Source organism: Vanacampus margaritifer, chromosome 7 (assembly GCF_051991255.1).
Source record: "Vanacampus margaritifer isolate UIUO_Vmar chromosome 7, RoL_Vmar_1.0, whole genome shotgun sequence".
Lineage (NCBI taxonomy): Eukaryota > Metazoa > Chordata > Actinopteri > Syngnathiformes > Syngnathidae > Vanacampus > Vanacampus margaritifer.
This window is the reverse complement of record NC_135438.1, coordinates 544,486-558,851: the sequence shown is the minus strand read 5'-3', so window position 1 is coordinate 558,851 and position 14,366 is coordinate 544,486. Positions and strand designations below refer to the sequence as shown.

General features: G+C 46.0%; 1 protein-coding gene across 1 annotated transcript in view; it reads right to left on the bottom strand.

Annotated features, from left to right (window-relative positions):
* usp34 (ubiquitin specific peptidase 34) overlaps nucleotides 1-12,797 on the bottom strand; it is a 48,428-nt gene extending 35,631 nt beyond the window's left edge. Inside the window, exons 1-14 of the mRNA XM_077571040.1 lie at nucleotides 12,402-12,797; nucleotides 9,243-9,333; nucleotides 7,249-7,819; nucleotides 7,091-7,141; nucleotides 5,161-5,310; nucleotides 5,009-5,076; nucleotides 3,866-4,058; nucleotides 3,719-3,780; nucleotides 2,881-2,962; nucleotides 2,616-2,708; nucleotides 1,942-2,067; nucleotides 1,005-1,134; nucleotides 598-713; nucleotides 175-492 (exon numbers count right to left, since the gene is read on the bottom strand). Of these exons, the coding sequence (XP_077427166.1) occupies nucleotides 175-492; nucleotides 598-713; nucleotides 1,005-1,134; nucleotides 1,942-2,067; nucleotides 2,616-2,708; nucleotides 2,881-2,962; nucleotides 3,719-3,780; nucleotides 3,866-4,058; nucleotides 5,009-5,076; nucleotides 5,161-5,310; nucleotides 7,091-7,141; nucleotides 7,249-7,819; nucleotides 9,243-9,333; nucleotides 12,402-12,447 (2,097 nt within the window). The 5' untranslated portion in view covers nucleotides 12,448-12,797. The remainder of the gene's footprint in view (nucleotides 1-174; nucleotides 493-597; nucleotides 714-1,004; nucleotides 1,135-1,941; nucleotides 2,068-2,615; nucleotides 2,709-2,880; nucleotides 2,963-3,718; nucleotides 3,781-3,865; nucleotides 4,059-5,008; nucleotides 5,077-5,160; nucleotides 5,311-7,090; nucleotides 7,142-7,248; nucleotides 7,820-9,242; nucleotides 9,334-12,401) is intronic.
* Between the last annotated feature and the right edge of the window lie 1,569 nt (nucleotides 12,798-14,366).

The window sequence follows — 14,366 nt, the reverse complement described above, 5'->3', positions numbered from 1 at the left end:
GAACATATAAAATGTTTGATTAATCGTGAGTTAACTATTGAAGTCATGCGATTAATTACAATTAAAATGTTTCATGGCCTTTTCAATTGCAATTTGCCAAGTTATGATTCAAAAGCCGCTGAAAAAGGCAAACATGACACAATGATCATCGATTGATCGGAGACGACCTCCCACCTCCGCCTTCTGCGTCCCGCCATCAGCAGACGCCCCTTCTTCCTCATCCTCCTCTTCGTCGTCATCTTCGTCATCGTCATCCTCCTCCTCCTCCTCCTCCTCCTCCTCGTCTTCCTCCTCCTCCTCCTCCTTCAGGGCCTCGCTGTCGGCCATGTCGTCCGAGTGGGCGTCGCTGGCGGGGCTGCCGGCCGAGCGGCTGGCTCTGCTGGAGGCGGCCTCGTTGCTGGAGGCGTCGCTGCGGCCGCTGGTGCTGCCCGGCCCGCTGCTGCCTTCCTCGGCGCTGTTGGCCGTCTCGTCCGAGCTGCCCTGCATCGACTCCTGACCACGACGGCAAACACGGCCACGCTTTAGCACCGCACCTTGACTGATTCTATTGCACTTCGGTTGGGAAAAGTCCACTTTTGGGCGGCGAATAAAAGCAACCTCAGTGTCGGAAAGCCTCTGCTGGCCGCGCTTGCTTCCCGTCATCATCTGCTCGTCCAAGTCGCTGCCGGCGCTGTGCTGCGTGTCGCTGCTGTCGGGGCTGGCGGCCGGAGAGCCTGCGACATAAAAACAGAAAGCCGCACGTCACGCATGTGTCACAAACGGATTTCACATGCATCAAGCGGCACATTGCACACTTTCAACTCGATGACTGGCAGCCATTTTGACTGGGGATGTTCCGCACCACTTTTTTTACATACTTAAATCTTCAGTACTCATTGATATCATTAGTACTTTTGATACATAAAATGTTGTTTTTTGTTTTTTTGAAATGATTTCCTTAAAATGGCTTGACAATCACAATCAAATCCTTGTTAAAGCAAAGCAAAGCATCGGGCGTCACTGACCCTTCTTGTTGCCCAACGCCAAGTTGGTGTTGAGCAGCGACGCGAAGGAGCTCTGCTTGGACAGCTGGGCTTTGGCGGCCAGAGCGTTGTTCCACAGCGCCTTGATCAGCATGGACGCCAAGTAGAGCGTCTGCAAAGCCGCCACAGTCGCCGTTAGCTTACGCTGGGCTAGCGGTGGCACACGCTACAACAGCGGTCGGCTCAACATTTCGCCCGTGTTTTTTGAAATACTTGCATTGGTTCCGCTTTGGAGCGGCGCAAATATTTGGATGACAACCGATCGCGGTTTTTGGACGCATGGCTTTTCATTGACGGACCCCAATGGGACATGGAGCATACTTAACTCATTCATTGGCAGCCAGTTGGACTGAAGCAACCCCCTTCGCTCCCAGCTGTTTTATGGGATACTGACTGATTTTGCAAGGCCCGAAGAATATTGTGTTCCATTGCTATCAAAACATGGAACCGACCAAAAAAAAGATTAGAGTCTCTTTCATCAGGAAAAAAAAGCATATTTCTATCGGTTTCCATTTTGCAGCAATTTGCATTAGAATATAGCGAAGTTTCATCATTATTCATAAATCTGTTTCGAACTGTAGGAAAACGAGCTGGCCCTGGTTGATCTCATACTCTGATGCCACCCGCTGGCCGTTTTTATAATAACTACCATCGCGCTTCAAGCAATGTGCAGTTCAGAGGCTGCATCAAAGCCTTCTATATGCTCTAGCATAAATAACGTATAAGTACGTCTTTGGGACACATATGTCTACATTTTGGGAAGCAAACGAGGTAAAAGCAAGACAACAGCGGAGCAGAACCTAATCTCCAATTCATATCTTTACTGTTTTTTTTTATTACTCGGCCGATTGCAAACCGTACAAAACGCAATTAGCCTTCGGGAACGGAACTTGTTGTTCAAATCGACCTTGACGGGTACCTGTTCGGTGTGCGCGCTGGGGTGCAGACCTGAGACCAAGTTGAGGACGTGGCGGAGGGGCACCGGGTCCAAGTTCTTGATGAGGGAAGGGAAAAGGTCGTGGATGTAGCGGCTGCAGTGCTTGAGCTGCGACGTGAAGCACAAATTGGTCAGGAAATTGCTTTCGATTGTCACGCAAGCATTTTGAAAAGTGAGCTCATTGCAAATTTCCCCCTCAATATTGCGATTAAAATATGTTTTCAAGGTCCTTGACCTTTGCATTTTATTTTCAATCAAACAAGTAATAAATGCATTAAACATCAAGGTTTGACCTTAAAGGTGAACAAATTTCAATTAGCGTTAACTTACACGAACCGGCAATCTTTCAAGCTTAGAAAAACATCAGCGTAAAAAAGTGCATATTTAAGGTGAAATCGTGCCCAGAATGGAAGTCAGACGATGAAAAAGGCGTTCATTTTTGAAGTGAGTTGAAATGTGAACGCTGTAAATGGAAAGTGTTATGTGGGAAAAGAAAAATTGGGCTTCAATGAAATGGAAATCTGTTGAGTCAAAAAAGCATCCAAATGTTAGCGTTTGTCCAGATGCAAGCGTCATCAACTTCAACACATCAGTGACTGTGGAGGACCACTAGTGGGAGCCTGCCGCTCTCACACAATAGCGCCGAGGTTTCTCACCTGAGCCGCGGCCCAGATGCAGTCCACGTGCGGCGTGCTCAGTCGGCCCTCCGCAGCCAGGAAGTTCAGGATGACCTGGCACTGTTTAATGATCTGGGGAAAAAAAAGGGGGTGGGGGGGGGGGTTCGAAGGACGACGGCACACAATAAGACAATTCAGGCAGGGATGATTGTGGAATTAAGAAGGTTGATCATCTCTTTTCAAGCGTCCATGAAGGAAGGCGGTCCTTAGCACAAAACAACAAAAGTCGGGTGCTACGTCTCACCTCAATGTGCAAATTAGGTCCGAAAAGGTGCTCGATCACATTGTTGTGGATCAACCAGTCGGCCAGATCCTTCGCTATGGACCTGGAAGGCAAACGAGGACAACTCGCTACAAAATCAACACAAACGGAGACCTTGAGGCCCTTTTGGACATTTTCAGCAGTCAAAAGTTTGGTCCACAATGGATTTGATAACTTCATTTTTTTTTTTTTTAATTAGGGATGAGCGAGTACTGATACCAGGACATATTTTAGGGTATCGGTACTCGCGACGGTGATCGATACTTGTATCGGCCCCCGCTCTTGTGGCATGGAAAATTGTTATTTTGCATTTCTTGAAAAGATCACAGAAGTTGGACGACAAAATGTCATTAGCTGTGAAGTGCAGACGGATCTTTGCAGATTCGATTTCTATCGATGGTTATTGACTACTGATGAACGGAGATTGTGAAACAGGAAATGGAAATACACCCGCAGCCCTCCAAATTAAAAGCATGGATTTCAAAACATAATTAAACATCACACACTAAACAGCTTGAGGAATTTTTCATTTACATTTATTGTATTGTACTCCTTTTAAAGGAAGTTGAACAACCACAAGTTTTGATTGGGACGGTTTCAATTTTTTGATCTTAATTTTGAAATTCATTTTATTGTGTTCTCTAGACAAAATAACTTTTTAAGGAAACTTATATAAAAATATATATATATTGTGTTGTTTTGGAGGGGAAATTTGATGTTATTTCCCCAAATAGGCGAGTAACTTCAGCCCTGATTGATTTCTGATTCCTGAACAGAAGCGTGACATTTTCATTTGACGGCAAACAGAGACGCAACTTACGTTTCAGTGTCGGACACCAGAGACTCGTTGTTGCACACGTCGTTAAAAGTGTGCAGCTGGTTCTGAAGCGGGGAAGATTGGATTTTTTTTTTTTTTAGAACAATTCAATCTTTTTCCGCCAAACCCCCCAAAGTGAAGCCGACTGACCGTGATCTGGCTGAGTCCGGCCAGCCGCATGGTGAGCGTTGGCGACATGAAGTACTTGAAAGCCAGGTCCAAACTCTCCTTGTCGAAGCACAGCGCGCTGTCCAGCGGCTCCTTCACCGTGCTCCACATCAGGTCGGCCATGTTGCGCGCCGCGCTCTGACGCAGCTCCTGGTCCGACAGCTGGCACAGGTACCTGAAGACCACGCCCATCAACACGCCCATCAACACGCTGACGTGGCGGCCGCCGCCTCCGAGCTTCCTTGGGATTCCTTTTCCGACGTTTTAAGATTAAGATCGCCTGATTGTCGCAGCCACTTTGAAGTGGGGCGAAATTAGTTCCCCGCATTTGAGCCTTCCCGAGGGAGCGGTGAGCAGCAGCAGCGGCCGCGCTCATCAATCATAATGGTGATCTAACCCTAAGCCAATTCCAACCCTTAATGCTGAGTGTCAAGCAGGGAGGAAAATGGCTCCCAGTCTTTGGCATGACCAGGCTGGGGATCGAACCCGCGACCTCCCAGTCTAAGGGCGGACACTCTACCACTAGTGCACTGAGTTGGCTAAAAACATCATCACATCATCATCGGGAAATTAATTTGTGCATTTATCATTTATTCAATATATCTTGCTTTTATATTCTTAGGTCAATTTATGTTTTTACAAATTCAGTCTCGGGTTGTGCAATTAATCGAAATTCATTTACAATTTTCAACGATTACACCGCACAATTACAAAATCAGCATCATCGTAAAAAAAGAGTCATACTCATTATCGAGTTGTTTAAATGTATACATTTTTAAATGTAAAAATAACTAATTTCATAAATGTTGGTTTCATCCAAAAGGAGCTTGCATAATTTTAGTGTTTTGTCTTAATATTGACTTCAACATTTTCAGGTTTTGACAAATGATCGTCAACCGGATCATTTCCAGCCAATCCTGTAGCGCGACCTGGCAGCTCGATCGCATCTGGTACCGACACCGGCTGCCTCTTCCCGGGTCATGTGAGGAGACGGTCGCTTTGGTGACAGCAGACCTACCTAGCAACAACCGCACTGTGTGGCGGAATGCGCAGTAGTGGGACGGGCGCAAAAAAAGAAAAAAGCACGGCGCGGGCGTATGAAGAAGAAGAAGAAGAAGAACTCACCGTATGACGTGGGAGCGGAAGGGGATGATGTGCTGCATGACGGCCGGAATGTGAAGCCATATTCGGATCTGAGGGGAAGAAGAAAAAAAAAACGAACAATGAGAAGCGGGATCCAGGCAAAGGGCGCGGTGGGGTCGGCCTCGCGTCCTCACGTTGGACACGATGGTGATGAAGGCGTGCGCGATAGGGAAGGGGAGGCTGTCGGGGGAGGCGGCCTGGAAGCATTCCATCATCAGAGACAGGCCGTGCTTGCCGCAGAACAGACAAACGTAGCGAAGAAGGTGCAAAGGAACCTCCACGTCCTGAAAACAACAAAAAGCAAGCACACTTTGGAATGACGGCTTGACACATTTGATTTGGGACTTTTCTTTTTTATACATTCAAGTAAGGCTAGGCAAAGTGGCCCAAAAAATGTAATCTTTTTTTTTTTCTTTTTCCAATCATTCAGGACGATTCCGATTTTTTAGTTAAAGGTGTCATTTATTAAAAAATGATTCTTGTGCAAAATGTTCAGACTGATTCGTGTATCTTAAATATCCCATATTTAGTCTTTTATCAATTGCATAGCATGTCTTCAACATTGTGACCTCTGAACTGTGCGAGTTGAAGTCGACCGCCGTCCCAAGACAGCAAACGGGCCCTCATCACAAGACAAACGGCCGCAACATTTTTATGCTTGAGAAGCTTTTAGTGTTCAAGAATGTCAGCATTGTTGCCCGTGTCCACGATTGTCACTTTGCTGCTCGGAGGCGTTTCCCCCAAACGCCTCCGAGCAGTCATGTCCATGTGGGAGGTCAACCCAAAGAAAAGGAGGAGAAACGACGACAGTGTGTGTCTGAAATGGGCAGGAGGTTGTGATCTGCTGCCATCTCTGCTCATTCTCCTGGCGAGTCTTTATCTCTCTCGTCTTCCTCCCGTGTCTGTTTATGAAACGTTCTCGGTTGAAAGAACCCAACAGCACAGCATATTGACAAAATTCTATTTTGCCATTTTTAGGAGTGTGAATTGCCCGGTGCCTCGCAATTCCATCTGTATCACGATTCGATACCGATTAATCCCAATAAAATGCTTTTTTTTTTTTATACTCAAAATTTAGACAACACTCATCAGTTAACTTGTACACGTACCCTGTAAGATTTGCATACTTATCTGAAACGTCGGGCTTGTCACTGTGAGCGACCATATTTACCAAACGGGTTGCAATCGGTTTCATGTTTCAAGCGCATTAAGATCTAATTTGAAGGCTTAATGTTCCATTCATATAACATTCTTCCATGCTTTAAATAGAAACCCTAATTAAGACATTTTGTGGAATATTCCCATCAGAAATGGATCTTTAAAAATGGCTGCATGTTGAATCGATACGAGAATTGTGCACTGTAATATCGCGATATATTGCCGAACGGATTTTATTTTTTTACGCCGCTATTAGCTTCTCATCTTCTTCAATCTTCATCTTGTTGCCCCGTCTGCGTTTACTGAAAGCGCTACTTGTTAGCCAGGTAGCGTCTTTGTTGCCATGGAGCTGAAGATGACTTACAGGTAAGCGCTGTGTGGTGGGACGCAAGCTAGCTTGTTAGCATGTAGCACGAGAGCGCGCAACGTCCCTTTGGACAGGCGCAATTTATTGGAGTTTGCACAGCAGCAACGTCAACAGTGACCCCGCTGTGACCCGGGGCCAGAGTCACACCACAGGGTCAACGCTCCCTCTTTTCTGGGTTTTGTTCTTCCCAAATCATGACAACAATACATTTATTTGGAATGGTCATGAATTGTGACAACAATATTGGAGCCAAGAACGGATCGTCACAAACGATGATTAGAACCTCATTTTGTCCTCTTTCATAAACAAAGAAACAAATGCATGAGATTTTGTGCTTTTGGAAAGCTTTTAAAGGCGCGCTTCCTTCAAAACGGGAATTCGTTTACGCCATTCAAGAGTCACTTTCACATGAATTTGCAATTTCATGCATTCAAGTTTTGCTTTATTGAATTGGATTAAATAAAACAAAAGCAAAAGGAGCCAATGAGATGCTGACAATGTTACAACAAACAAACAACGACGACACGTCTTGCACTTACGTTCATGTCACAGAACGAGCCCAGGATGCTGCTTTCATGAGCAGAAATGTCCTGGAAACAAAGAAATACGTTCAGTAGACGTACATTCAAATGTCACAAGAAACTTTTTGTTTCAGCCGTTCGATGAGAAAAATAATCATTTGTGTGTGCGTGTTCACCTCAATGGTGGGGTGCGTGTTGTGTTTGTAAGCGGTGTAAAGCGGGAACTGGATCTGGAAGATCTTGGCGGCGCACAGCAGCAGCTTCTCGCGCTCGTCGCTGCTCCACGAGCCGAACGCGTCCAGCTCTTGCCCGCCTCCAGACCCGCCTCCTCCTCCGCCATCGTCCTCCTCCTCGTCGTCCTCTTCATCCGCGCCCTCCTCCTCCTCCTCTTCATCCTCCTCCTCCTCTTCTTCTTCATCCTCCTCTTCCTCCAGCCCCACTTGGATCTGGGTCTCGGCCGGCTTCCGGTTCAGGGCGCCCTCCGGAGAGCGGGCGTCCTCTTCCGCCGAGTCGCGCTCCACGTTGACGGGCTCGTCCTCTGCGGGCGAGAGCGGCCGGCGGGGGGGCCGGTCGTGATGCCGGCGCTCGGACTGCACCCCCTCGGCGCCGGCGCCGCCGCGACGGTGGAGGCGGCACAGGTGGTCCCTGAGGACGGCGATCTGGCCCACCACCAGGTTGATGAGCGCGTACACCAGCTGGTTGAAGACCTCCAGGTGCTTGTACTCCTTGAAGCAGCACAGACATTGTCTGCCGGGAAAACGGCAGCGGGTCAGTGGTCGCCACGGCAACAGGAACACCACACATCAACCGCATCATGAAAATGATTACAATTGGGACGCAAAAAGCTCATCGGAAACTTGGGATAGTGATCATTTTAGCCACCATTTTGAAATGTAGTCTCACTTTCAATCACGCTTTTTGTCATAGTCAGTCAACCTCATCCGTTTTTTATTTTGTCTATTTTGAGTCGACTAGCATTCTAGCATTCTAGACTTTGTCTACTTTTAGTCAGGACAATCACTTAAACCCCCGTATTTTTGGGGTCATAAGATTATGTTGAACATTTTAGAGCTAAAATTCTTTCACATGAAAATTTCTCTCACCTTTTTGAAAAAAAACAAACAAAAAAAACCCTTGACACAATTACAGTTGCTACTATGCTATGAGCTAGCACGTTAGCTAGCATTGGTTAGCGGTCGGTTTAACATTATTGTTGGAATGTTAGAACCGTTGGATTCATGTTACGTTACTATAATTTACTGCAGATTTCAAAAGGGGGGGGGGGGGGGTCACATGACAGACTAGCAGACAAGATTTTAAAAATCATGTCATTTTCATCTCGTTTTTGTTCATGAACTAAAATGTCCATGGATTTTAGTCCAGTTTTTATGAAGAAGTACATTTTGGTCTGGTCTTCATTAGTCGACGAAAATGCAGACTGATTTAGTCACACTTGTTTATTGATGAGCGTTTTGGTCTAGTCTAGTTTTAGTCCAGTGAAAAATGTGTGTTGACGAAATGATTTTTGTTGAGGAAATGAAGACTAACCAGGCCTGGGCATCCATTTCAATGTGCTCAATTGATTTGATTCACAAGAGTTCAGTTTGATTCAATTTTTCCCGATTCAATAGGATTACTTATTGAACATCAATTCTTCTTTAATGTCAAGGACATGATTAAAAACTCCACAAATATGAAATCAAGGATCCCTTTAATAGATTAATAAAATGTAGTGGTCAACTCATTGCGCACCACCAAACACAGACCATCTCGGAATAAGCGCCCGTCACAAATATTTGGTGGCGAAACTTGTTAGGCGGCCGTCGGAGAAAAGCTTCCTCGAGTACTGAATTGAGACGTTGACAAGAATCAAGTTGCGCCCTTTTATTCTAATTTCAAGACGCTTTGGGACTACATTTTCGATATGCGATATCACACATAAATGATGCCCAAAAAGGCCATTTTGTGAAATAATAATAATAGTAAATCAAATTTTAAAAAATCTCCAAAACCCAGCATCCAATCGTGATCATTCTGGAAGCGGCCATTCCGAGCAGACGCTGCACGTTGACAGACAATTGTGGCCAGTGCGGCGTGACGGCGTGACGGCGTGACGGCGTGACGGCGTGACGGCGTGCAGCTGGACATGAACAGGAAGCTCGCCGCTCACCTCTGCGTCCACGAGCCGATGTGAGACAACACTCGCAGCGCATGTTCCTTCTTCAGTTGGAAGCCGCCCTCGCTGCCGTCTGCGTCGGAAACTGCGGAGCAAGCGCAACGCCGCCGTTACACAACAACAACAACAAGTAAACGATGATGGTGATTTTGACAGGAGGGTTGTGCAAGTCATCGGAATTCTATTACAATTTCAGTTATTAAACTGCACACTTACAAAATCAGCAGAAGGAATCGTGAGAAACACAAAAACATGCAGTATTTGTTTGATAGTTCTTATGTGCAAAACCAAATGCATTCATTTGTGAATGACGTTTCACAACGTTTGTTTATCAATTGCAGTGTGCGAGTAAATCCCGTTTGTGGGGTTCTGGCATGATTCGAACTCCATATCCCTCCTCCAACACACATGATTTAAATGATCAGCAAGCTTTGCAGAGGGATGATGAGGATCCTGATCATTTGAATCGGGTGCGTTGGAGGAGAGAACCGGCTGAAACGGGTTCCCCGGAGGACCGCAGTTGCTGACGACTGGCGTCGAATGTGGCGCGGATGGTCGGTCACGATTGGTCCGTCGAGTCACACGACGACACGCTCGGCTTGTGGTAGCAAGAAGACGTCCACGATACTGCGACGAGATACTCGCAATTGTTGATGTAAAAAGTTACGTTGATTCCTTGCGAGCATAAAACACGCGCTGATAATGAGACGTCAATAACGCAAGATGGCTGCCCTTCAGCGATCTTTGTTATTCTTGACGTCCATGTCCCGCCGCCGCCGCCGCCGCCGCCGCCACCTTTGTTACTTCACAAACGCACGACACGTGCTGACCATTTCGTGTTCCGACACGCGATGTTCCGTTGCCATCGCTTTGCTTTGTTCCGCAAAGTCAAAACAAGCTACGGCAACTCAAAGTGGCCAGAAAAGGCAGAGGACACAACCTTCATTTGTAACGGCTAACATTTTAGCAGCTTAACTAGAAAAGATGTTGTTTTTGATGGCGCATAGTCGAGATTCTAACAAAAGGTTAGCAATGACATTTCTTGACAGTCGCCACATTGTGACATGGAAGCTATTAAGCTATCGTTACACACTTGCTAACCAATGACTTCTTTTTTTTACGGCAACATTACTCAATTCAACATTCATTTCTATGTTTGTTGAGTTTGCTTTGTCCAATTTGCTGTTATCCGAAATTGCGCTTTTAAGCGGGCAAGCTCATTTTCCATTTCACGCATTCAACCGCAAACGCGCATCACCAAGAGAAGCAGACTAAATATTTGCAGGGTTGCGGCTTCAGAATTGTTAAAGGTTGTAAACCAGGTTTTTGTCTCCGGCGCCGCAGCGCGAGCGTGGCCTGCTGCCGCAGCAAGTCTGGGTTCAAAGGTCACAGCATGCGACATATGGAGCTGCCAGTCTAACGGAAACGCAGCTGACCACAACCACAACACTACACCCCCATCCACCCATTTTTATTCCAATTTTCAAGAAATATACGGAAATAAAACTGAATGGAAACGCTAGAAATTTGAAAAAGGGCCTGAAATTCACAAAAACAACAGTTTTTACGCTTGGACGGCGTATCGAAAAAAAGCCGCTGGCAAGACCGGATACACGTCGCACGTTTTGACCGGATATGACGTCACACGTACGTTCAAAGTCCCAAAGCAATGTCGGACGATAAAAGTAAGGTATGTTTGGGAGGACGGCGAAACAGAAATCTTTTTGGAATTCATTAAAGAAGCGAATATTCATGCTATTTTAGATGGAAAAAAGCAAAGAAACTGCTACGGCTTATTAAGAATTACAAAAGCAAACTCGTACGACGTTATGGCACGGCGCAGTCGCTTCCTGGTCTTCTTTGAAATGACTGGTGGATCACATCTCTTAATGGTGTATAGCGCCACCTACAGAGGCGGAGTCCCCTCACAATATTCGCAAAAGAAGAATACAATTTGAGAGAAGAGCCTCGTAATGTTCACTAGGGTGACCAAATATGTCCTCTTTTGGGAGACCATTTTCTTACATCCTGTTAAGGCGTCTGTTTGTTTTTTTCCACACACATATATATATATATATAAATTCATGAAAAGTCCGGTTGGCATTGCGTGACTTATAGCAGGTGAAGTAACACCGTGTAACTGAAACTGGTACCACAATTTCAAGGCAGGGCAAGTGTGCTCTTTTATGGAAATAGGAATATGGTCACCCTAAGATTGCCCCCGTTCTAAAATGGATTTGTATGGTCTTGGTCTTGTGTCATCCTCGACTCTAAAAAGTCTTGGTCTTGTATCGTGTGGTCTTAAGCACAACACTAGCTCGGTTACACTTTTACCGTAAATATTGACGCAAGTATTGTTCTCTTTTGTTGTCGAATGGGTCTCTCGCGCAGGCCACGGCTAACATTGCCCCTGGTCGGAATGTATTTTATTTATTTGTTTTGCCGGATGTTATGATACACACAAACATGATACCAACATTGGGGGGGAGGGGGGACAAGCCCGGAGAACAAAGTTGTACGGCGCTAACTTTAGCCGGCGAGCTAACGGCTACGCTGATTGACTGGTCTTGACAAATGAGACGAGACGGGCAGAAAGAAGAACAATTTGGAGACAAGTCGAGATGAGATGACGAGTCCATCTTGTGTGGGGTTGTCAATGAAGCCAGGCGAGCCCAAAACAAAAGGCAGATAGACGCTCGAGCTGACAAACAGCAAACAATCAAAGTGACGAGGCCGACTAGCTTGTCGAGCTAACTTTCCTGCCGCTTGCATTTCAACAACACTTTTCCGACATCTCCACGACGTTTCAGCGTCCTGGTGGGGGAAACGAGCGACAGCCGGCCCGGGACGTCTGTCTCGCACTTGTGTTTTGACAGACCGACGGAAAAGGCCCAAATTTTCAATCTGCCTGACAATTTGTGAGACGACAATTACTGCAGACGCGAATGGACTCATCGATGGCTGGCCTCGGCGGCCGGCCATTAAAACGCAGGCGAACGCGATCCCAATTGTAAAAGAAAGAAAGAAAGAAAGACACAAGTTGCACGGAGCTAACATTAGCCGGCGAGCTAACGCTGATCGTGTGCGTGCGTAAGTGCGCCTATACATACATATGTATGCGTGCGTGTTACTAGGCGAGCAGGTTGCACTCACTTTCGTTCAGAACCTCCACCAGCTCGGCGCAGTTTTCACACATCATTCGCGAAGAGGACGGCTCGAGTGCTCCGCGTCAAACCATCGCTCCGGACGAGGAAAGGCCGGTGGTGGTTGACTTGCAGGCTGCAGCTCCCTGGGCTCCCCCCCCCCCCAAAAAAAAAGCCGACGAAGGGCCCCTCCGCGGAGGCTACAGGGCTTGGCGGGCCAGCCGGGACTCGGAGCTTGTTGTCGGCGGCGCGAGGAGGCGGTCAACGTTCGCATCCGAGCGGCGGAAGGAGGACAACCGGCGGCCGGGCGAGGCCGACTGATGTCGAGTCACTTTGCAGGTGGCTGGACGTTAGTTGGGAGAGTGGACACGGCCGCCATGTTTAAAACTAAGAGGGAGGGCGAGGAGGAGGAGGGGCGGGGGCTGATGCTTGACGCAGCGTGCGCCGCTCTTCGGCCTTTTCCGGCTCTTTCCGGCAAACTCGCGTGCAGCGCATTCGGCTTTCTTCGGCGGTGTCGCGAGATTCGATCGTGAGGTTGGCAAATTTCCAAAGCCTCTGGCGATTTATTTTTATTTTTTTTGTTTTTTAAATTGTTGGGTGATTTGCTTAATGTCGTTGCAATTCACAATTACACAGTTGCAATTCGTTGCAATATACAATTCCAGGTAGAATAGTTGGAATTGGTCAAAAAAATGGAATAGTTTAAAGTTGGCACAATTTCAATCCGTCCAAAAAAAATATAGAAATTAGACAAAAAGAAGCCCAAAAAATTCAGGCGTGTGTTTTGCTCCTTACACTTTTTAATGAGTGACCATGTGTACGAAATGGGCTATGGACTCTATGCACAAATAGCTGTGACGTATTTCCGGGAACATCTCATAACGCACCGCCCCGCCTTTTCCGGTAATGCCATCGCCGTTTGTTTTCCTTCGGAAAACCTCCACCAGTTGACAGCGTTTTAGAGTTGTTGTTTTTTTTCGTTATTTATTTATTTATTTTTACCAGTGTGGTTGCGTGCATTTGTCAAGGCATGGAAGAAGAGGAGAGATGACAGAACGCCGAGTGATCGCTGCTGTTGCCCACATAGACAGGTTATAATTCAGTTTGTTGTAACTTGCTAATATTCGCAGGGATAACTTTAGTTGTCGACCACAAGGGGGCGCCGTTTGTTTACAACTGAGCTGTATTTTTAAGCTTCAACTTTGATGTGTCGTTACTCTGTTTACGAAATGATCTCATGTTTCTGCCTTTCTGGCCTTTTGACTTTTCGTGTGCCTTTGTGTATATTATGCATATGCTGCCATTTTATTGGATTAAAAAACATGAAAATATTGACACGAGTCATTCTTGCACCGCTGACAACGCTGTCGGATTTCCAAAGCAACCACTTTTCAGCAAGGCATTAAGAGAAATGTCACCATGGGCTGACATAAAAAAACAAACAGTAGAGGTATTAAATCTGCTTCAAAATATTGACGAGGCAGAGATCTTCGGATCCCGTCGACGAAGAGGAATTGAACATATTAGCATATTACAAAATAGAAGTTGAAGTTAAAATAAAAATGTGAAGAAAACAAATAATCGATGTCATAATTGACATGTTCAAAAGGAGTAGGAAGCACATTAACTTATATATATATATATATATATATATATTCTTATCCAATAACCGTCCGTCCGGTCGGACGGACCTATCATTAAAATAAAAATTAAAATAAATAAAAAAATAAAACAAAAAAAGAAAAATAAGTTATGAACAGTCAGTTGGCAGGTTCCATCTGAAAGATCCAACACCTCAACCTTACCGTCTGACTGGTAGAAGGGAGGCCAGGGGGTGCTGTGTGGACTCCAGTAGTCCCGGGAGAGGAGCTACAATACATAATTTACATTTACATTAAAAATGTACCTGGCCCGTTGACTCCAGGCCTGGCTACGCCCATTATGACGTTTACTGACATGATTGCGAAATAGGATC